The 24,289-nt window shown below is 37.8% G+C and overlaps 1 protein-coding gene across 9 annotated transcripts in view; it reads right to left on the bottom strand.

The window, feature by feature from the left end:
• Positions 1 to 24,289, bottom strand: part of MYPN (myopalladin) — a 140,994-nt gene that overhangs the window by 87,819 nt on the left and 28,886 nt on the right. For 6 of the 9 annotated variants that reach the window (XR_010120287.1, XM_055274457.2, XM_063637137.1 and 3 more), the window contains one exon: positions 3,332 to 4,234. The exons of 1 other annotated variant lie outside the window; for it this stretch is intronic. Coding sequence is in view for 7 of the 8 variants with exons in the window: in XM_063637137.1 (XP_063493207.1) it covers positions 3,332 to 4,234 (903 nt within the window). In the remaining variant the exon portion in view is untranslated. Of the gene's footprint in view, positions 1 to 3,331; positions 4,235 to 15,998; positions 16,043 to 19,211; positions 19,475 to 24,289 lie in introns of those variants that run through there. 2 more of the 9 variants (XM_063637138.1, XM_055274459.1) reach the window with 2 other exon arrangements.

Genomic DNA, 24,289 nt, shown 5'->3' with positions numbered 1-24,289 from the left:
TAGTCCTTCACTCCTTCTCTGACACCTGACACTACTTAAAGTTTGTACTACAAAAATTAGGATTTTTCTTTAACTGTATTGCAAGCTCCTTGAAGGCAGGGATGCATATTTATATTGTGTCTGTCATTGCATTGATCACAGTGCTGAGCACACAGTAAAAATTAAATAAATAAATAAATATTTGCTTTCCGATTGGAGTTATATAAATTCTGTGCTTAGGAAAATGGCAGCTAATAGTCTACTTGGACAATTCTAATTCTATTCTTAATCTAATTGCAGTCATAAAATTAAGTACTAACTCATTCAGAAAATATTTAGCATATACCTACTAATTTCCTAGCATCGAACCAGTGGTTAGGATACAGGCATGAATGCTGTCAGTAAAGAAATTCTTCCCAGGAAAAATTAGCATTGCTACATGGAAACTGTGTATGTTTCTTTCACTTTTAAATTTGAAGATTTGTAAATTTTTAGTTGGCTGATTAAATGGTTTCTGAGTGGCCACCACATTGCTTTGTGGGGAATGTCTTCCTAATTGATATTTCTTAGTGGTGCATTGAATTCATTCTTGTATCTGAGATTGTCATGGTTGAAAAATGGGTAGGATGAGATCTGAATGATCTGTTCTAAATTTTTTTTTAATCAGTCTATGTCCAGAAACTAATGGATTGGACAGGACTAATCTAAGTTTCGTGTATATCACAACTGGAGTGCTCACCAGCTTACTTAGACTGACCAGATGCCACTGAACAGTAGCTGTCATGGGGCTGTAATGACATCTCACTAGCATTACCGACCAGAGTCCCAGGGAGTATCATCACACACGCTCAGAGCAGAAGAGTAGACACCGCCCTGTGTTTTTCAGTTCCAACCCTTTGCTACATCTTAGACCAACTGTCTCACTTCTGATTTAAATCTAAGTTGAGTTTCTTGTTTTCCTGTTTCTTTATCCACCAGCTCATTCAACATTTCTGAGTGGCTACTATGAGCCCAAAGCTGTGCTAGGTGCTCAAGACACAAAGGTAAAAACAACAGAATCCCTGCCCTCAAAGAGGTCAGCAGGATAACCTAATAGTCAAATGTATCTGCCATTGTAGAAATAATATTTGGTATTACCTTAGGTTGCCTTTGAAAAGCAAAAATCAGTATATGAATATGTCTTTGGGCCAGAATCCCTTGAATTAATATGCCTATATATAAACAAAAATGCTATTATTAATATTACTATTGTCCTATAATATGAATATTATGGAATAAAAAGATGATGCCCAGATGCCCTATTTATATACAGAGAATAAATGTTAAATAGTAATGAAATCATATTCTAGTAATAATCAGGTAGTTACAAACACAAAGTAACTCTTACAGGACTCTAAATACCAGGAATTCTCTACAAAAGTAATCCACTTCAACCACATTATTCACATGTTATTCCATTATAAAATCAAATGTAGGACATGTTACCCTGGGGGCTAAGGCTGGTTCCAGGCTTTGTGGGACCTGAAGCTCATAAATGTGGAAGGGCTCCTTTAAAAAGTAAAATAAACTTAGAATGCAAAATTAGGTATAGCCTAGGCAAGTGAGGAGTCCTGAAACTTACACTGCATTTGCCTCACAGAAAAGCTGACCATGGTAGGCAAATAAAAGATGAATATCCTCTCTATTCATCAGTCACAGTGTTCATGAAGCTGACATGGAAAGTGTATAATACATTTAATACTACATGTATCTTTAAATTGACTTTAGCCTCAGCCCAATTCTATCGGTTTTTATGCTATTATTTGGGTTTCTTTAAAGTTTAAAAAAATACTGCAGGTATTCATTGCGTAGAGACCTTTTTTAGGCTATAAACTGTAGCCCTGCACTGTCCAATACTGTAGTCATTAGACACATGCAGTTATTGGGCACTTGAAATGTGGCTCGTGCAACTAAATAACTGAATTTTTAATTATACTTATTTATTTATTTATTTATTTATTTATTTATTTATTTATTGAAGGAGTCTTGCTCTGTCGCCCAGGCTGGAGTGCAGTGGCGCGAGCTTGGCTCACAGCAAGCTCCGCCTCCCGGGTTCACGCCAGTCTCCTGCCTCAGCCTCTCAAGTAGCTGGGACTACAGGTGCCCGCCACCATGCCCGGCTAATTTTTTTTTTTTGTATTTTTAGTAGAGACGGGGTTTCACCGTTTTAGCCAGGATGGTCTCGATCTCCTGACCTTGTGATCCGCCCGCCTCAGCCTCCCAAAGTGCTGGGATTACAGGCGTGAGCCACTGCGCCAGGCCTAATTTATTTATTTTGAGATGGAGCCTCCTCTCTGTAGCCCAGGCTGGAGTGCAGTGGTGCAATCTCAGCTCACTACAACCTCTGCCTCCCAAGTTCAAGAAATTCTCTCTGCCTCAGCCACCTAAATAGTTGGCATTACAGATGCCTGTTACCACGCCCGGCTAATTTTTTTTGTATTTTTAGTAGAGATGGGGTTTCGCCCTATTGGCCAGGCTGGTCTCGAACTCCTGACCTCAAGTGATCTGCCTGCCTCGGCCTCCCAAAGTGCTGGGATTATATGCGTGAGCCACTGCGCCTGGCCAAAATGAAGGTTATATTCCCTAGGAAAATTTAACATCCAAATTGAAATATGCTGTCAGTGTAGAATTCACGCCGGGTTTCAAATCCCTGGTATAATAAAAATAATGTAAAATATCTTATTAATAATTATTATATTGGTTACATGTTGAATGACAATGTTTTCATTTTTATTTTATTTATTTATTTTTGAGACTGAGTTTCGCTCTTGTTGCCCAGGCTGGAGTGCACTGGCGTGATCTTGGCTCACCATAACCTCTGTCTCCCAGGTTCAAGCGATTCTCCTGCCTCAGCCTCCGGAGTAGCTGGGATTACAGGCGCATGCCACCAAGCTCGGCTAATTTTTGTATTTTTAGTAGAGATGGGGTTTCTCCATGTTGGTCAGGCTGGTCTCGAGCTCCCGACCTCAGGTGATCGGCTGGCCTTGGCCTCCCAAAATGCTGAGATTACAGGCGTGAGCCACAGCGCCCAGCCTACGGTAATATTTTTGATATGTTATTTAAATAATGTAAGTTATTAATTTTAATTTCACCTGGTTCTTTTTAGTTTTTAAAAATGTAGCTACTAGAGAAATTAAAACTACATACGTGACTAGGTTTACATTTCTATTGGACCAAGCTGCTTTAGACACCGACTACTTTTCTCTAAGGGAGTATATGATTTTGTAAACCACGTACTTAAATGATAATACTTGGGAGGGTCATGGTAGATGGAAAGCAACATTACTCAACATTACCAGTGGGACATTTTTACCTTACTTGAGGTGGTGGAATTCCTACCACTATGCAATCCAACTGTACTCGAGTTCCTTCTGGAACTTCTCTGCTCCGTAACTTTTGAGTGAACCGGGGGGGTTGCCCCAGAGGTTCTTCATAGTACAGAGATGAAGGGGAAGACCCTGGTGTGGTGTCTCCACCAGCCGCCTCACTGGCAGCCTGCTCCTCTTCACGCCTCTTGGCTTCCTGCTGTTCGAGGGCGTGATTCACTTCATTATCCCTGGTATCCGCAGGGATAGGGATGGGAACAGAAGATCTTTCTCGTCTTTCTGACAGATCTGAGAAACTGGAGCTGTTTTCCTGAATAACTTTGTTTTGAGATTCCAGTTTACTCTTGTGGTTTTTGCAGGCATGAGGTCTAATCCTTTTGGAGCTGTGGGATTTGAAAAGGGAGGATAGCTCTTCAATGAAGTCGGCAGCCTTATTTAAAAATACTTTTTTGGACTGGGTTTCAGAACAATACTGTGGCCTTTTTGCCTCCTGGGGGCTTTCTTTAGAGCTGGTGGGACTTCGAGGGTTATCCTGGCAGAAGTTAGGCTCAAAACTTAAATTAGGTGAGTGTTTCATCTGATCAGGAGAAAGTTGTTTTCTAGCTTGAGTTTCATCTGCCTTCTCCAAAGGGTCGTGATTGATGGCCAGTCTTGCCAGATTGACACTTTCATCTAATTCTTCTTGGCTCAGAAAGGCTGAAAGATCTGGAAGGTCATCTTGGCCTCCGCCTCCTTCAGCGGCCCCAGAAGGACTGCTGAAATGGAAAGGGTTGGAGGAGGGCTCCGCTCGACTCCTTTCATTGTTTCCCCGATGTCTGGTTTCAGCTAAATAGCTCTCTCTTAGAAGCTGAGATATGGAAGTAGAAGCTTCTATGCTGTCGTCTTGCATGCTGTCACAAAATAATAATACCAAAAAGTTTGGATCATTTCTAGGGAATAACAAGTTTATGTCTATTATAGCACTGCAGATTCGTTAGAAATTAAAGCTCAAAATAAAAAATTGCCTAATTTTAGTACTTTTACAAACTTTTTATTTATTTATTTATTTTTGAGACAAGGTCTCACTTTGCCACGCAGGCTGGAGTGCAGTGATGCAATCTCAGCTCACAGCAACCTCCATCTCATGGGCTCGAGCAATCCTCCCACTTCACCCTTGCAAGTAGCTGGGACTACAGGCATGTGCCACCACACCCAGCTAATTTTTGTATTTTTTGCAAGACAAGATTTTGCCTGTTGCCCGGGCTGGTCTCGAGCTCCTGGGCTCAGGTGATCTGCTCACCTCAGCCTCCCAAAGTGCTGGGATTATAGGGGTGAGCCACCGTGCCCTTCCCCTTTTACAAACCTTAAAGACTTAAATATTACTCTCAAATTATGAAATAAATAAGAACAGAATGAAATTTCCCTGAAATTTAAAATAAAGACCTGGATGATTACCACTTTATTAAACTCTTTAAATGCAAGTTCAGTTGTGAAGGCCATGACATAACTATAATAATATTAAATAACATTTCTAAGCCTGATATTGATAATGTTGATAATGGTCTTTTAGTTATAAAGTGTTTTCACACACAGAGATTTGCTCTCCACCCTCTCCTCTTTACCTTGAATATAATAGAATTATAGAAATTGAAAGATATTGACAACATAATCTCATCTAGTTACTGAAAATACGAACTTGATCTAGCTAGCTCATGGAAAATAAAGAATGCTTTTGTTTTTTGACAAGCTTGCTAGAGACAAGCTGTTTAAATTCAGTGTTGTTATTAGGCTCAACCTGTTCTTGAAAACTATGATGATTCAGCCTCTTCATATTAGGCTACAAAGATAAGAGTTAGAGCCTAGGTTTTTAAAAAATCTTAAATTAACTTTGGTTAAGAGGGGAAATGAGATATAGTGGAATATGATGCTTGGCAGGAGACTTCGCTCTGTATTCTTCCTAACTTTTGAATTTTAATTATATGATATTACCTATAAAAAAATAAGTATTTTTAAAGTCTTAAGAAAGTAATATAATAATGCAAGCCAATTTTGTATTTTTAATATTGTATCCATTTATTCATTCAAACATTTACTAAAGGATGGCAAATTTGTAACTTAGGCTGTCACTACTCTCTCTCATCCTTAAAAGCTGCAGCTCAGTGATTACTGTACTTTCCCCTTGACCTTGACTTTCTTAACACTCCACTCCTTCAGCCATCTCCAATCAGAGATGGCAATGGAGATGAAGACTGTTTGCCATTCTTGGCTACTGTGTGGGAAAGTAGAGAAAAAAGTAATCTTCTAAATATTTTCTGGCTTTAACATCCTATAACAGAACTTACTTCAGTTGATTTCTTTCCTTTCTCTTATATGACAGCGTCACTTATATCACACAAAAGGCTTCCTAGGAACGGTCCCAGTTTCCACACTTCTAGAATGCTATCCCAAACTAACCTCTGAATTGGCAAAGTAGGCAGCCACCTTGAGAGGCAATAAGAGATGACTGAAAGGACCATCCACAGTCAAATATTTTTCCCACCTACTTGCCACAGACTGAGATTGCCGCTACTAGAGCTACTTATTTGGATGAAGTCTATTATGCCTTTTAAAAAAGATTAATTTAAAATGCAAAGGTGACAGGGCGCAGTGGTGCACGCCTGTGATCCCAGCACTTTTGGAGGCCAAAGCGGGTGGATCATCTGAGGTCAGGAGTTTGAGACCAGCCTGGGCAGCATGGTGAGACGCTGTCTCTACCAAAAATACAAAAAATTAGCTGGGCGCGGTGGTGGGCGCCTGTAATTCCAGCTACTCGGGAGGCTGAGACAGGATAATTACTTGAACCCAGGAAGTGGAGGTTGCAGTGAGCCAAGATCGCACCATTGCACTCCAGCCTGGGCAAGAAGAGTGAAACGTGCCTCAATAAATAAATAAATAAAATAAAATAAAATAAAATAAAATAAAATGCAAAGATGTTGGAGGGCAAAGATTTGTCTACAAAGGTGTTTATCATATGATAATATTTAAAAATTGGAACCATGTTCAGTAATAAGTAGTTAATTAAATTATGACATACTCAGTAAATAGAACTACATGGCTATTTATTAAATTTTGTGGAACAGTGAATAATAAACAAAATATATGAAAGTATAATTGATACCCCAATTGAAAAGCTTTCTCATTTGTGCACCAAGTACATGGAGGAACAGTTAAAGATATATGAAATAAGGTGCAAAATGTTATTTGAAAATGTAATTAATACACCAAAAATCCTCATTTGTAACTCAACTATTTCTTTAGCCTCGTTTAAGCTTCTGTTTCTGTTTAGATGGAGGGGAAATTAAGTGCCATATAAATCAGGATGGCTTTCTCTCTGTTCATTGGACATTACTGTTTATTGTGGTTTTTTAAATTTCCTTCCTTCCTTCCTTCCTTCCTTCCTTCCTTCCTTCCTTCCTTCCTTCCTTCCTTCCTTCCTTCTTCTTTCCTTTTCTTCCTCTCTCTCCCTCCCTCCCTCTCTCTCTCTTTCTTTCTCTCTCTTTCTCTCTTTCTTTCTTTCTTTCTTGACAGGGTCTCACGCCCTCACCCAGGATGGAGCGAAGTGGCATGATCATAGCTCACTGTAGCCTTAAACTCCTGGATTCAAGCAATTCTCCCTCCTCAACCTCCCAAGTAGCTGGGACTACAGCCACACACCACCACACTTGGCTAATATTTAAATTTTCTGTAGGAACGAGGTCTCTCTCTGTTGCCCAGGTTGGTCTCCAACTCAAAGAACCTCAAGTGATCCTCCCACCTCCACCTCCCAAAGCTCTGGGATTATAGGCGTGAGGCATTGTGCCTAGCCTGTATATTGTGTTTTAATGTGACTTTGTCTTTTACTCTTTATTTTGAGATAACTTTTACATTGAGGCAACATGGAATGAGCATTGGCCTTGGTATCAGATAGATCTAATTCCAAATTCTGCATCACCTCTTAACAATTATGTAACTTTGGGAAGTTTACTTAACTTATTTGAGCTTTAGTTTCTTCATCTGTAAAACATGAAAAAAATCTATTTCCCAGGGGAGTGAGGATTAATAACATCAAAGGCAAAGTCCTTAAAATAGGGCTTGCCACTATAATGGGTATTTGACTGATGTTTGTAAAAAACAATGCTTTGGTGAAGGTGATGTTAAAGTTGAAGAACTTTTAAAAAGTTTATATTTGTGGTGGAAATAGAAAAGAAAATTCTTAGATAAGTCTTTTTTTTAAGAAAAGAAGCCAATTGAGGTGTTAATGTACCTGTTCTTATGTTTATGGTTATGATAAATTATTATAACAAAACTTTCAGGTATTCAAAATAGAGATTTCTTTAATATTTTAATGTAGTACTTATGACCTAGTACTTTGGTGTTAGATGGAACTGGGTTCAAATCCTAGTTCTGACACTTCCTAATATCCTAGTATAAACTTAGGAAAGTTTAAACTCTGTACACCTCAGTTTACTCATCTGTAAAACAGATATAATAGTAGTAGCCATATCATAGGTAGAAGTGATGATTAAATGTGCTTGGGATTTAGTAAACATTCAATAAATGGAAGTTACTATTACTATAATAATAATTATTATTATTATTATTTAACAACTATGGCCATGTATCATGGCCTCCATTTTATAGATAAGAAATAGAGGCAGAACTAGTGAAGTGACTTGATCTGAGGAAAAATTTGAAGAGAAACCAAAGTCTACATTCATAATTAATTCAGTGTATCTGTACTCTATTGAAATACAGTCTCATGAATTAACTGTGTTGACTTCAGATCTTTGTATTCTCTTTGCTTGGACTGCTTCCTGTGCCCACCTCTTTTCACTATGCTATCAGGCCTAATCCTACATGGTCTTTGGTTCCTAGCTGAGACATCACTACCCTGGGATTTCTTCTCTTCCCTGAGCTGGGTACCTCTCCATCGTGCTCCCAAAGCTCACTGTCCTTGACACAGTCTCCAAACACAATACTTACCACAATACATGAAGTGTGTGTATTTTCTTCTCTGTCTCCCTCACTATGTTTTGTACACCATCATCTCTGCACCCACATAGCACATAGAAGGTGGTCAATAAATATTTCTTTTTGAATTTATGTGTTCATTAGAATTTTCTGCTAACTCTATTATTAGCTTTCACTTTTTTTTTTTTTTTTAAGACAGAGTTTCACTCTTGTTGCCCAGGCTAGAGTGCAATGGTGCGACGTTGGCTCACTGCAACCTCCACTTCCCACGTTCAAGCGATTCTCCTGCCTCAGCCTCCCAAGTAGCTGGGATTACAGGCATGCGCTACCACACCTGGCTAATTTTTGTATTTTTAGTAGAGACAGGGTTTCACCATGTTGATCAGTCTGGATGGTCTTGAACTCCTGACCTCGAGTGATCCACCTGCCTTGGCCTCCCAAAGTGCTGGGATTACTGGTGTGAGCCACCGTGTCTGGCCTATCTTTCACTTTTAATTGTAGGATAAAATAGGACAGAAAAGGGAAGACAAAGAAAACTTATAGACACAAAGAAAAACTATAAACTGGTAAAGGCAGTCATAACTTTAAGATGACTTTCAAGTGAAAATTTATTTATGATTGATAAAATAACTGAAATCATGCTTTGTTTTCTTTTTTCTTCTTTTCTTTCTTTTTTCTTTTTTTTTTTTTTTTTTTTTGAGATAGACTCTTGCTCTTATAGCCCAGACTGGAGTGCAGTGGCACGATCTCGGCTCACTGCAACCTCTGCCTCCCGTGTTCAAGCGATTCTCCTGCCTCAGCCTCCCGAGTGGCTGGGATTATAGGCACCTCCCACCATGCCCAGCTAATTTTTGTATTTTTAGTAGAGATGGGTTTTCACCATGTTGGCCAGGCTGGAATGCTTTGCTTTCATACCAGAAGTATCAGAGAACATCTGATTACAGTCAGAAACCTGGGTTTGAATCACAGCTCCAACGCTAAATAACTTTGTTTTCTTGAGAAAGTCACTTAATGCATCTGAATCTGTTATCCTCATCTGTCAGATGGGATAACAATTCTATCTTTGAGGATTCTCAGATGAAAATACATATATAAATTGTTAAACTGATAAAATATTAGCCAAAATAAAAAATTTGAAAATTATTTTCTTTTTTAAGCATTAATTTAAAAACTTTCTCTTTTAAGCATTAATTTTATAACCATTATAAAATTTGTACTTAAAAAATCACAAGTGCTATTATAGGTACCCTATAATTCATTTATTCATCCAATAAATATTTATTGAGCATCTACTGTGTGCCAGGTACTGTTCTAGGCACTGTGGATTCAGTGGTGAACAAAAGACAAAGTCTGTGTCCTAATGGAACTGACATTCTAGTAGGGAAAATATTAATGTTAGGAAGAAAAATAAAATAGAAAAAGGGGATTGAGAATAATGGAGGAGGAAAGAAGGTGTGTTATTTTAGCTAGCAAAGTCAAGCAAAGCTTATAATGCAGTGGAGAAGTTACTCATGTGACCATCTGGTAAAAAAAGAATATTTCTGACTGAGGTAGAAGTAAGTGTCAAAGCCTGAAGAGGTGAGTGTTTTGTATGTTTAAGTCAAGCCCAGTGAGCGAAGAAGTGCATGAAAAAGAAGAGCCAAAGAAAATGAGGTCAGAAAGGTACAAGGCCAGATCATTTAAGGTCTTGCAGACCATGGAAAGGACCTCAAATTTTATTAAACATGTGAAGGGAAAACCACTTAAAGGGTTTGAGAAGCAGAAGGCATGGTTTTGAAAAAGTTCAATCATGGCTACTATGCAAAGAATCAAACTGAAGGAAGTAAGAGTAGAAGTGAGCAGATCAGTTATGAGGCCATTGCCAACATGCTACACAAGGGATGATGGTGGCTTGGACCAACGAGCGGTAGCCATGGGAGATGGCCAGAAATGCTTATATTTGAGATATCTTTAAAAGTAGAGCCAATGCGGTTTGCTGATGGATTAAAAGTGGGATGTGAAAGAAAGAGCAGTCAAGAATTACTCCAATATTTATGCTCTGAGCAACTAGGTCATTGGCAAACTCATTTGCTGGGATGAGGCAGGAGCAGGTTTTAGGAAAGAAAATCATAAGTTCTCTTAGACATTAAAGCTGCAGTATTCAGAGTGTCATTTGACTTTTTTTTTTTTTTTTTGAGATGGAGTTTCACTTTGTCGCCCAGGCTGGAGTGCAGTGGCGCAATTTTGGCTCACTGCAAACTCCTCCTCCTGGGTTCAAGCAACTCACCTGCCTCAGCCTCCTGAGTAGCTGGGATTCCAGGTGAGCGCCACCACCCCTGGCTAATTTTTGTGTTTTTAGTAGAGATAGGGTTTCACAAAGTTGTCCAGGCTGGTTTCAAACTCCTGACTTCAAGTAATCCGCCTGCCTCAGCCTCCCAAAGTGTTGGGATTACAGGCGTAAGCCACCACGGCTGGTCACAGTGACATTTGAGTTTGTTTCCTCTTTTCTGTTTCTCACAAAACGGAAAATTAGATTTTTTTCCCACTTTCAAAATAAGAATGAGTAATTGCCCTTGAAAACAGATCATGGCATTGATGAAATGGTACCAGATTGGAAATGAAACAATTAATGTGGCATCAAACATCAAGAGAGACTTTAGCAAATCACGTAAAATAATTTGGCAACATAGACAGGTTATTGTACTTCCTTTACTTTCCTAAATACCTCTATTTTTTCCCTAGGACTTTTCCAGAAAAGAGGATCTGCCCTAAGAACTTTCTGAAAATGTTAAGAGTCAGGTTTATGGTGGGGCACAGTGGCTTACTCCTGTAATCCCTGCACTTTGGGAGGCCGAGCCAGGCAGATCACTTGAGGTCAGGTGTTCGAGACCAGCCTGGTCAACATGGTGAAACCCCGTCTCTACTAAAAGTACAAAAATTAGCTGGACGTGTTGGCAGGTGCCTGTAATCCCAGTTACCTGGGAGGCTGAGTCAGGAGAATCGCTTGAACCTGGGAGGCAAAGGTTGCAGTGAGCCGAGACTGTGCCACTGCATTCCACACCCCAGTCTGGGCAAAAGAGCAAGACTCTGTGAAAAAAAAAAAAAAAAAAAAACTTTGAGGCTGATACCTTTGGACATGTTTTTCAACTCATGTTAACTCGGTGCTATCCTTCTTCAGGCTCTAAGAAGACCCTGTTGTTGGAAATACATGGAATAAACTCATTTTTTAGTTATAATATGAAAATTTAAGCTGGGGCATTGACCAGAGAATTGGCAAAACCTAGTATGGAGTAACTTGAATTCAAACATAAATACTGAAGTATTCTGATTGTGAAGTATTAGATATTTAAATGAGAAAACAAATCTGGGTGTGAGGAATGCCAAGATGTTGGTCAAAGGGTACAAAGTTCCAGTTACACAGGAGAAGGAATAAATTATGGAGGCTTGCTGTACAGCATGGGGACTATAGTTTGTAATAATGTAATGTATTCTTGAATATTACTAAAAGAGTAGAGCTTCAATTTTCTCACCACACAAAAAAGTGGTAAGTATGTGAGGCTATGGATATATTAATTAGCTTGATTTAATAATTGCAAAATGTATACATATAGCAAAACAGTACCTTGTACACCACAAATATATACCATTTTTAATTTGTCAATTAAGCCTTCATAAAGCTGAAAAAAAGAATTTATTTTTTTTTAATGTGTCTTTTTTTTTTTTTTTTTAGACAAGATCTCACTCTGTCACCCAGGCTGGGGTATAGTGGTGCGGTCATGGCTCACTGCAGCCTTGACCTTTGGGCTCAAGCAATCCTCCCACCTCAGCCTCCCAAGTAGCTAGGACTACAGGTGATTTCTACCATGCCCAGATAACTTTTAAAATTTGCTGTAGAGATGGAGTCTTCCTATGTTGCTCAGGCTGGTCTCCAACTCCTAGGCTCAAGCAATCCACCCACCTTGGCCTCCCAAAGTGCTGGGATTACAGGCATGAGCCACTGCACCTAGCTACATGTGTCTTTAAACACTGCTCTACATTCATTATAGTGTGGGAAGCACATTCATGAAAAAACCAAAGAACTCCCAAGTAACCTAAATCTGGTTTAGAGGCAGGCCCAAAAATAGCCTAATAGTTAATAATTATTTGTAAAGAGAGCCAGAATAGGAAAAGATAAATATGTTTAAGTAACTCATCTAAAACAGGGAGGAGCAGAACTATCCTACTCACTTCATAGGTCTGTTTGTGAAAACACTTTAAAACTGTAGAGCACTATGCAAATTTGAGGTGACCTTTTGCTGGTGATGTGTAATTAATATGCCCAGAATGCTTTTTAGGGAAAGAAAAAATAGACTTTGCTCCCTCTCTTTAATGCTAGTATTGACCTGTTGGTTTTGCCTTCTATATCCAATGATATCACCCTAGAGAAGTATCTAAGTCAGTTCTTTTGGAGAAGTTCTTGCTGGGTCAAAAACCAAATCCCAGTGAATAGGAACCAGTCCTGGAGAGTTATGTACAGATCACCTTTTTAAAATCTGGGTGCAGATGGAGTGTACTTGGTACACTATTACAATATCCATCCCTTCACTATCACAGTGATCATCCCCATCTTAGTTTTATTTCTAGTCTATTTTTGGTGTGAACGGCATTAGTAATTTAATAAATTAGTATATACTGCATTACCAGAGTAAGAACTTGAGGAATATGGAAATGATATGTCAATAATAATATGGAAATCATATAAGACACATTATCTCAAAAATTTTTCAGTTTGAAAGAAGATAAATACAGGCAAAGATAAATACAGACAAATGTATACATCAGAAAAGAATGTTGAGATAAAGAGGCTGAGTAGAGATGATCCATCAGGGAATGAATGTGAATCCGTTCAGGGACATTCCTTTAAGGGCAGAGGTTAAGTAGTGAAGACTTTTAGATAATAGGCCAAAGGTGAGTAGGCCATTTTCTTACTATTTTAATTGAATTGGTAAAAGTTAAGAATGTAGGAAAGAAAGTAAAGATTTCCTTTGAATGGGAGAAAAAAGACTGGCTCCTACAAAGCGTATTATGTATGTTTTTGTATCCAGAGGATGACAAACATGTAAGGAAGCGCTAGTGAAAGACACGGCAGCCAGAGCTCAAAGGTACTATTTAATCTGAAAGACAGCAAAGAAATACTGTAAAAAATAAATCCTATGGCCCATAGAAAGTCTCATGGAAGGCAATCAAGAAGACTTCAAGAATCTAGGATCAAAAAAGAAAAAGGGTTTGGTGGTTGTCACAAAAGTGATAGGCATAGGAGGTTTTATATCACTCTCAAGATCTCACCATTCATAATGAACCAAATTGTTATATAGGAAATCCCAAATGAGAAAACTTTGTCAATCCCTATCAACTCAAATATTTATTTTTTAAACGCAAAAATTTAGCACTTTCATTCTTCTTCAGCTTCTACTATTTGTGTCATTTTTAAGGTAATTAAGGATTTGAAAAAAGCTAACTTCCCTAATTAAATTGACATAATACATTTGCTAGATTGAGAGAACAGTAGGTGTCCCAAGGGATCTCAACATCAAGTTCTAGTTCAAGAGCTTTGTTGGGAGGCTCTATTGGGCCCCTCCCTGAGAGTGGAGTGCACTGTGACTCCGAGTGGAGGTCTATGTAGCAGGGAGCCTGCACAGAGCTTGTCAAGGTGACTCTGGTTATACATGAACTCTGAGAACTCTATAGCTACTGCAGGTAAATAGTCCCACCAACCTTTGTTCCCACCAAAAATATATCTGCTGAAATTGTTCTTAAATTTCTAAAAAGACCATTCAGTCTCTACCTAAGTTGTTCCCTTTAAGCAAATGGGTAATGTTATAGTAGTTTTAAAAGCATTTGTTCAACCATGAAGCACCACAGAGATATTTTAAAAAATATCATCCCCTAGGAGAGGGGAAAACCTGTTAAGAAAACCCTTTCATTTTTCTATCTTGTTATCTAACACCATGAGACCAGCAGCATCTTTGTCAAATCTCAATGAGAATGAAAAAAAATTAATTATTCTAGGGTTGGCAGGAGCATTTGACTTATATTTTCAGGTTAGTGAACTGAGTCTACTATTCCTATTACGTGTAGGAATTAACTGTTGAAAAACTGAACTCTCACTTTTTCACATATCAACATTAGTTCATTAAAACCCTTTCAAAATGGAACCTGATTTACGTGTTGTCTCATATCTTCAGAAGCAAATTTGCAAAAACTACCACTATGAATTCCAAAACCAGCTTGGACAAAACCTCATTCAACTTCTTGTGTCCATAAATTGTGGTTCTGTGTCTGTTCTACTGAAAGTGCCTTTGTAAGCAGATTGTAGTAGTGTCTATATTATAAATTGTAGATATATGGAAGACTGGGGTTTTAACACATTATTATGAGTTCCAGTAGCATTAGCCATATACTATAAGCGGGGATAGAGACACACTTCCAGAATTTGGACAGTGTTCAACTGTTTGTTTCATAGTCCATTATTATAAGATTCTGTAAGGCCTATAATTTTATCTCTTGACACCTCTGTAAGTATATTATCCATATATTTCAGATTTCTTGGGACGGCCTTGATTTTAAATATTTTGCTTGTTGTCAAATCATGTGTCGGACAGCATATCTTTTTTCCGTTTTAAAAATATGTTTAAGATAGCTGTAAGTATAGACATTCTCAATTTCCTAGAAAAGAACTATGAATTTTATGTGAACTCAAGAGCTGTTATTATTAAGGAGAGACTATAACGTTATGGTAAATTTTTAATTTAGCATTTGTAGGATTCATTTCATTATTACTAAAGTAAAGGTAATTGAATCATAGTTTTTTGAGAAACAAAACTGGATGACTGTTTTGTTTCTTTCAAGCTGATGTTAATATCTTTAATAAGCATATAAAAATCTATTGATAAGGTACTAAAATTCCTTAACACCATTACTGTAATGTTCACTTTTGAGGACTGGAAATATATAATAATCCATCTTTTCTCTTTCTTTGCTTATACAGTTTTTAAAACATAACTCAAGATGTGCATCTATTACTGCTAATAGTGCAATGTACCAGGCCAAACATTTGCCACTGACTGTCAAGTGTCTTTCTGATGCAGCTGAAAAGGGAGAGAGAGAGAGAAAGAGATGGAGAGAGAGAGAGAGAGAGAAAGGAGAAAGAAAGAGCAATGTCCCTTGAGCAAGACTTTCTGCAGCTGTTGTGTACATTAATCCAGGGAGCAGATCTCCCAACACTAAATATAGCAAGCGTATCCTTTTACATGATAAAAAAATTTAAAATGAAAGTCTTTATGCAGGCATATTATTTTAGATTCAACTTCCTTTAAAAAGGAAATAGGCATTGCATACATATTCTGTATATAAACAACATTCTTTTAATAAATGAATGTGTGGAAAATGCCAGTGAGATATGCAACATGTCACAACTTCTTCCGTTGAGATATTTTTCCTTAGGAACTCAAGTAGGCTGTGATCTCTGTCAGTCTCATCAATCCCCCCCAAAATCTTTACATGTGGAAAGCTTTATTTTTCACTTAATTTTGTGTCCCGTCATATGTAATTAGACAGTTTCCTAGGTTTCATTTCAGGTAACAGTAATGAGTTCTTTGAAATATTCGCTTTTCCACTGTCAGTGCCCTGTTATCAAAACACACTTGTGAACTTAAATCTGGATATTACCTTTGTTTTTTTAGTTGACCCAGATGAGGATGTCCAATCCAGGCACTCCACTGCAATGATAATTATCCAGGGAGAACTTTTAGATGAAAGCACAGGAGAAGAGGGAAATTCTTCACGCCCTTGGAAATAGAGAGTAGCCGTCCATAGAGAGTGAGGAGTTAACCTTAGTTTCAGTGAAGATGGCTGTAAGAAGCTGGACAACCTGTCACCACCGGAGCCAGAGCATTTGTCAGCTCACAGGTCCCAAGTTATTTTGAGCTGTATAAACCATGTGCCTGTGAAACATTCCACCTGATTGGACAGGAGAAAACTGAGCAAAGGGATTCCATAGCAGGATAGCACCTATGGGGGTGGGGATCAATCAATTCTTTTACCTATAGAATTTCCCTTATAGCTAGAGGCCCAAGTTATTTATTGATTGATGTTTGGAATGAACACTAAATGCATTATGCCATAGTTCATCATTCAAAAAAATGACATTATTTTTAAATGTATGAAAACTCTTAATTTTAATTTTTAAGATCTTTAATTTTAATCAACAGGAAATTTACTCTCATTAAATCACTGATACATTTTAGGAAATTTGACTAGGAAAAGCCAACATGAAGCTAAGGTCTAATGTTTTAAAGCTGAGAGCTTTTTTGAATTGTTTGTCCAAAGGCTAAGCAAAAGCAGACAAGGTAACTAACGTTAAAAATTCCTTGGCTGGGCGCAGTGGCTCATGCCTGTAATCCCAGCACTTTGGGAGGCTGATGTGGGCAGATCACCTGAGGTCAGGAGTTCAAGACCAGGCTGGCCTCCATGGTGAAACCCTGTCTCTACTAAATATACAAAAATTAGCCAGGTGTGGTGGTGCATGCCTGTAATCCCAGCTACTCAGGAGGCTGAGGCAGGAGAATCACTTCAACTGGGGAGGTAGAGGTTGCGGTGAGCCGAGATCGTGCTACTGCATTCCAACATGGGGGACAGAGCAAAACTCTGTCTCAAAAAAAAAAAAAAATTAAAAATAAATAAATAAACTTGAAAAAAAAGTTAACCTGATTGCTTAGTATAGATTAAATGATGCTATAACATTATCAATCATGGTAGAAGCCAGGACTTTGAAAATTCAGACTTAAATGCTGGTTATTATTATTATTATTATTTTTTTTTTGAGACGGAGTCTCGCTCTATCGCCCAGGCTGGAGTGCAATGGCGCAATCTCGGCTCACTGCAAGCTCCGCCTCCCGGGTTCACGCCATTCTCCTGCCTCAGCCTCTCCGAGTAGCTGGGACTACAGGCGCCCGCCACCATGCTGGGCTAATTTTTTGTATTTTTAGTAGAGACGGGGTTTCACTGTGGTCTCGATCTCCTGACCTCGTGATCCGCCCGCCTCGGCCTCCCAAAGTGCTGGGATTACAAGCGTGAGCCACCGCGCCCAGCCAGTTATTATTCTTTAAAAAGATCATTCTTAGATTCTGATAGCATGAAATATATTGGTTTAAATCTAGCTTTCTTAATTAAGTCATACAACTGCTTATAGGGTTTTTTCCTACTCATTCATTCATTTGATAATTATTTACTTAATGCCTACTGTGTACCAGGTACTGAGTATAAAGCAATGCACAAAATACACAAAAATTTCTGACCTCGTGGAATTTACGAAGAGATCTTTATCCTCTTCAGTCGTCGTGAGACTATTTATAGTACATTGAACAGATATAAAATTTCTTTGTTTATTGTGATCGCATTGGAGGTTTAATTACACCTTTTTTATGTGGTTTTATGCTTACACAGGCAAAAAAGATGAAGAACACTTTTAAATAATTCAGATTGAAATAATTGGCATTGAGGAGAGAAGAGGATACAGGAGGAAATGAATTATCTGTATAGGTTATTCTCATTACCACAGTAATCCAGAGCTTCAATGTACAGATTTATTTTCTCTCTTACCTAATCTTGTGCTGATACTAATGTCAAGACCACTTAATTGTCCTTCTGCATATTCTATTTATGTGGATATGCCAACAATTTCTTTTTATTTAAAAAGAGGATCTTCCTCCACTATCCCACTCAGATCTTAAGCCATAATCAATGTAAGTGCTGCTGGGTCTTGGGTGAGTCTCTCCCATGGGAGAGTAGAACCTCTATTTCAGGTGGATAGTAAAGGCAATGTTTAAACACACTATAAGTAAACACATTTTTACTTTCCTGCAAACTGCCATGATAAGCCTGGTATTCTACCTTTCACCCAGGTATAGAATACTAAGGTTGAAGGAGACTCATACTAAAAGGTAGAATAAAGCTGGTTGGGCAGTGAAATTAGGAATCTATATGAAGAATTAAAGTAGGTTTAAAACGCAAAAGAAGAGTTACAGAAAAAAGAAGCCGGCCAGGTGTGGTGGCTCACGCCTGTAACCCTAGCACTTTGGGAGGTTGAGGCAGGTGGATCACCTGAGCTCAGGAGTTCGAGACCAGCCTGGGCAACGTAGCGAAACCCCGTCTCTACTAAAAATACAAAAAAAAAATTAGCAGGGCGTGGAGGTGCATGCCTGTAGTCCCAGCTCCTTGGGAGGCTGAGGCAGGAGAATCTCTTGAACCCGGGAGACAGAGGTTGCAGTGAGCCGAGATTGCGCCATTGCACTCCAGACTGGGTGACACAGCAAGACTCTGTCTCAAAAAAAAAAAAGAAAAGAAAAGAGAAGCCAAAGACATTCTGAATGGCAGTCATCTTTCTCTTTTCATTTTTACTGTAACATTTTCAAATACAGATACCATACACAATTTTTGAGCTCTTTGAAAAAAATCTGAATGTAAATGTTTTAAATAAATAATATTTAGCAATTGTGAACACTCTGGTTATAGTACATCAAACATATTTTAGATTTCAGTTTTTAAAAACTAATTTCTGCTCCCAAATAATCCAGCTCCCACCTTGCTTATCTTCAGTCGTAATTGTATAAACATTATACCACAAACCTATTAGTTCAAGATTTCATCAGAGTTTATTGATACAAAAAATAATCTTTAAAGCTTTCTAATGCCCAACATAGTTAAAAACAAACTTTGTTAAGTGGCAAGCAAACACAAGGTTGGTTACATGTCTTAAGCCTTCCCCATAGAGTTGAGTGGCTCATCCAACACATGTGTTTCTTGTGGTTTGAACACAATCCTGTGCTTGCCTTCAGCTGTTTTCTTAATTCAGTCAGTCAGCCACAGAAACAATTTACTCACATTGGAATGATCCACAGGAATGCCAAGGAATCTGGAAGATCTATGACAGAGGAAGTCTTCACTTGGACGGTAAGCATGGAAGAATTTCCATGCTAGCAGATTCATATAAAATGTTTACATTTGCTATTTTTTTTATATTGCTATAGGCTCCAGTTCTCTAAAACAAATTAGTCACATATACCAAAGCTTCAATAAGTTTTGCTTGAAGTTCATAGATTCGTCTTGATGTATCCAGTATCAGATGAAAAAACTAAACAAAACGTCTATGCCGTATTTTTGAAAAACAGAGAAAGTATGTATTTTTTAGCCATTTTTAATGAGAAAAATTTTCACAGCAAAGACAAGTTCTTGACTATCCAAAACAACAGATGGGTGGTGGATTATAAAAGATCTTATACAAAAGGCATGACGACAATGTAATTGAAAAAGACAATGAAATCGTTAAGAAATTTCTTTTTCATCTAAACTACTGAAAATGCTTGCCTGGGAAAACCAAAAACATTAAAAAAAACTATTTAAAAGTTCAAAACCCACTTAGTTTTAAAAACTAAAAACATTTTTAAAAACTAAATAGAACACCCACTTTAAAACATTATCCTGAGAAGTAAATTTGTGGTTACCTGTCTCAGGAGAAGCACCATTCCTATATCAATCAACCAGGATCATCTAAAGTCCAAATCTCACTGCCTAACTTGTGTCAGACACAAAAGTGCATGAAGGAAATGTGATACTGCCCCGCCAGAGTAATGAAGGGTATTTACAGGGTTCCGTTGCAGATCCAGGGACAGTCATTTAGAACAGATTGCTCTTTCAGATCAACTTTAATAACTCAGTCTGCACGATGTTCTCAGCCTGGAGAGCTGGTGGGGGTGGATAATGACTAAGATGACTAAGGAAATAGGCTTTCTTGATTTCTCCTTAGTCTAAATGAAAATAAGAGTGAAGAAATTCTCAAGAACAAAGCATATGGAATACATAAGATATCTATACACAGGATGCATATTACATGTATAAATATCTTTATTTGGTACCAAACTGGGACTATGGTCAAGGCATTTATTAAGGTAAATATGAAAATCAATCAATTATTACAACACTTCCTGTTTGTTCCCCTAATTTTAAGTGATTAAATTAAAGCTTTACTATGTGGTTTGCATTAAAACACAACAAAGCTTCCTTTACTTGTGCTTTTGGTATGTAGTACATATCAAAGGTTACACTTTTCAAAAAGTATTATTTCCAAGAAGAAAATCTATTCAGAACTTTTTAAAAGAGCACTCTGAGACTAAGTTACTGAAGAAATCTGGAACAATTGTTATCATGTATGTACTCCTCAAGGTATACAGTTAAATCCTACTTCTCACCACATTAATATAATGATTATATTAACACACATAAATATGCTATAGTCTTGGTAGAAATAAGTGAACATTCCTTAGCTATGTGCTAGGCACTATGCTAGGCTCTTTGTGTATGTGTTTTATTTAATAGATTCCCTTAACGTCTATGAAGTAGGTACCGTTATAATTCTCATTTTACAGATGAAAACTTGAGGCTTAGAAAGAAGTTTAAAACTTGCCCAAGGTCACACAACAAGTAAGTTACTGAGCCAAAATTGAACGTAAGTCTGTGCTCATAACCACTGCAAATATTCAAATGATTATATTTCCAACATATTTGTGAAAAATTAAAGGTAAAAATGAATAGAAAACGTATTAGGCCGGGCATGGTGGCTCACGCCTATAATCCCAGCACTTTGCAGGCTGAGGCGAGTGGCTCACCTGAGGTCAGGAGTTCAAGGCCAGCCTGGCCAACATGGTGAAACCCTGTCTCTATTAAAAATACAAAAATTAGCTGGGCGTGGTGGTGCGTGCCTGTAATCCCAGCTACTTGGGAGGCTGAGGCAGGAGAATCACTTGAATCCAGGAGGCAGATATTACAGTGAGCCAAGATCACGCCCCTGCACTCCAGCCTGGGTCACAGAGTGAGACTCTGTCTCAAAAAAAAAGAAAGAAAGAATAGAAAATATATCTTCCTTTTAGTAAATATTCTAAGGGAACACTATATAGGGTTTAAGTTTGTAATTTTTCTGACTGAAACCAACCCTGACATTATTTTGTATGACTAAGCAAACAAAAAGAAGTGATAATTTAGAAAGAAAGAAGCAAATGCTTGCAATAAACTCTATATGCAATGTTTTATCTGGGAACATGAATTGATATGTAGACTGGAGTTAGGCATTAGTGCTGAAAGGTGGGGCACTGGAAGCAGTCAGAATACTATGGCAGACTGATTTTTTCATTTCTATTTGTTATAATTATTGTGCTGAAACAATATAAGAGGTTTGTTCTTTTAAAACTAAATTTAAATGCTTTGGTGTTATTTCTGAGCACAGCAACATGGGTCAATAAAGTTTTTACAAGTTAGGGGTAGGAAAATAACAGCTTGAATATTCTCTCTTCGTAAGGTTAGCTCAAAATATGCCAGTATGCCAGGCTCTGAGTGATTCACAGATTCTATTTTTGGTCTGCTTGGACATCTCCAAAAACTGAAAACAAAGTTCAGTGTTCTTACTCATGACCCAGGTAATCACACTAATGTTAATGATGTGCGGGAAAGAAAATGGGAATTAACATTTCTTACAAGTGTATTCGAGGCTGGGGAGTAGCCTAAGTTACTCTCATTTAATTCTCATAGCAACCCTGCAAAGTGTTGTTATCTGCATGTTACTGGGAGGAAATTAAGCCTTAAAGAAGCATAGCTTTCCCAAAGTTACCCAACCAGTGAGTTACACAATTGAGTAGATTCAAACCTAAGCTTTTTAGAGGTTTGTTGTTGTTTGAGACAGAGTTTCACTCTTGTTGCTTAGGCTGGAGTGCAATGGTGCGGTCTCAGCTCACTGCAACCTCCAGCTCCCAGGTTCAAGCGATTCTCCTGCCTCAGCCTCCAAAGTAGCTGGGATTACAGGCACGCACCACCATGGCTGGCTAATTTTTGCATTTTTAGTAGAGACAGGGTTTCACCATGTTAGTCAGGCTGCTCTTGAACTCCTGACGTCAGGTGATCTGCCCACATCAGCCTCCCAAAGTGCCGGAATTACAGGCATGAGCCACCACACCTGGCCTAACCTAAGCCTTTTAGTTTAGAACTTACTCTCTTTTCAATGGCCCCCACTGTCTTATCATGAAGAATAATCTTTAAGATTAGTTCAAAAATCAGAACTCACTCAAAGGAGACAATTCATCACGATTTTCATATGTATTGGTGGGCAATGGGATTGTTAAAGATATCACTTTAGTTTTATTGACTTTGTGTTTATTTAATAGAAACATGAAGGGAACAGAAAAATAGCATATGACTAAGCTCTAGGGCTATTTTCACAAAGAAGACTCAATAAAATTGGTTGACTGAAATAGCAACAGCTGATACGCACTTCTGGGAAGTTACCATCTTATTACATATAATTTGTCAGGAAAATAGTAAGTGCCAAATGGAATGAAACTGTTGTCAAGGAGGGAAGAGAACAGAGGAAGAGCTTGGAGAACATAGACCATGGAAAATTCAAAAGAAATTTGTGTCTTATATTCTTATCCAAGTTCACATTTTTATTTGCATGTGAATCTATATGTTCGGCATTTTCCTGAGTCAGCAAACTTCCAAGTGAATAAAGGCAGTAGGAAGACCTGCAAAATCTTTTTGTTTTGCTTTTTCATCCATTTTGCTCACCTCCAAATTGCTCTTCATTCCAAACTAAGAATGAATTAATCAAAACAGCCCAAACAAAGATTCATGGTTCAATGTAATTATCATGTGTATTAAATATCTTAGATCTCCTTTCCCTTCATCTTTTAGGCTAGACAGTGAGCTTCAGTTCGAAATGCAAGTGATAACGTCACTAAAAGGGATAAGTAAGCAGATAATATTACAGAGAAGTTAAACACAAAAATTTTTCACAATGGGGATAAATTTAGCTGGGGATAAATCTATTGTAGCTAAGTCCACCGGCCAGACAATACTGTGCAAGTTTTCTTTTTTTAATTGTAGTTAATTTAATGTAATCAAATACAAAGAAAATACTCCAAAAGCTTCCATAAGTAAAGAGCAGTTCACCTGCAAAGGAACAAAACCCAGACTGCCATTCGATTTCCCAACAGCAACACTGAATGCAAAACAATAGAGCCATATTTTTAAATAATGGAAGGAAAAGAAATTTGAACCTAGAATATTATTTCTAGACAAACTGTCAGAAGGTATAATAAAAGTACTCTCTCACATAGATCTCAAATGATTTGCCATACAAAGACTCATTTTTTGTGAGAAAACATTTTGGGAGAAAGTAATAAAAATAAGAGAAGCACAGCAGGTGAAGTGGCTCACAGCCGTAATCCCAGCACTTTGGGAAGCTGAGGCGGGTGGATCACTTGAGCCTAGGAATTTGAGACCAGCCTGGGCAACATGATGAAACACCACCTCTATAAAAAATTAAAAAATAATTAGCTGGGTGTGGTGGTGTGTGCCCGTAGTACCAGCTACCTGGGAGGCTGAGGCAGGAAGATCGAGCCTGGGAAGTGGAGGCTACAATGAGCTTTGATTGTGCCACTGCACTCCAGCCTGGGCTGCAGTAAAATGAGACCCTGTCTCAAAAAAAAAAAAAAAAAAAAAAAAATGGAGAGAGAAACAGATCCCTGAAAATTGCCGTTTAAGAGATAGAGAATTAATGAAAATCAAATATTTTGGTAATATTCATCATTCAAGAGAAACCAGAATTTAAATTCTGGGCAGTTTCAAAAGATTAAAGGCAGATGACAATGTGATAAAGTACTTTTCCTGTTAGGAGAAAAATGCAAATATTAATAAGTTAAAGAAGTCAATAGGGATAAGTAAACATGAGACTATATCTTAAGATAAGGACAACATGTATAAAAACAAAACGCACAATTTCTAAACCAGCAGAAGAAAACTTGACCTATACAATTGAAATCAGGAACAAAAACAAAAAGGAAGAAATGAGAAGTTCAGTAAATTAAAAATATAATAAGCTATCAGAAGTGAGTTTTAAAAATTTGAGTAAATATAAG

Source organism: Symphalangus syndactylus, chromosome 4 (assembly GCF_028878055.3).
Source record: "Symphalangus syndactylus isolate Jambi chromosome 4, NHGRI_mSymSyn1-v2.1_pri, whole genome shotgun sequence".
In the NCBI taxonomy this organism is placed as follows: Eukaryota; Metazoa; Chordata; class Mammalia; order Primates; family Hylobatidae; genus Symphalangus; species Symphalangus syndactylus.
Note: the sequence above shows the minus strand (reverse complement) of the source record. Positions and strands in the feature narration are given on the sequence as shown.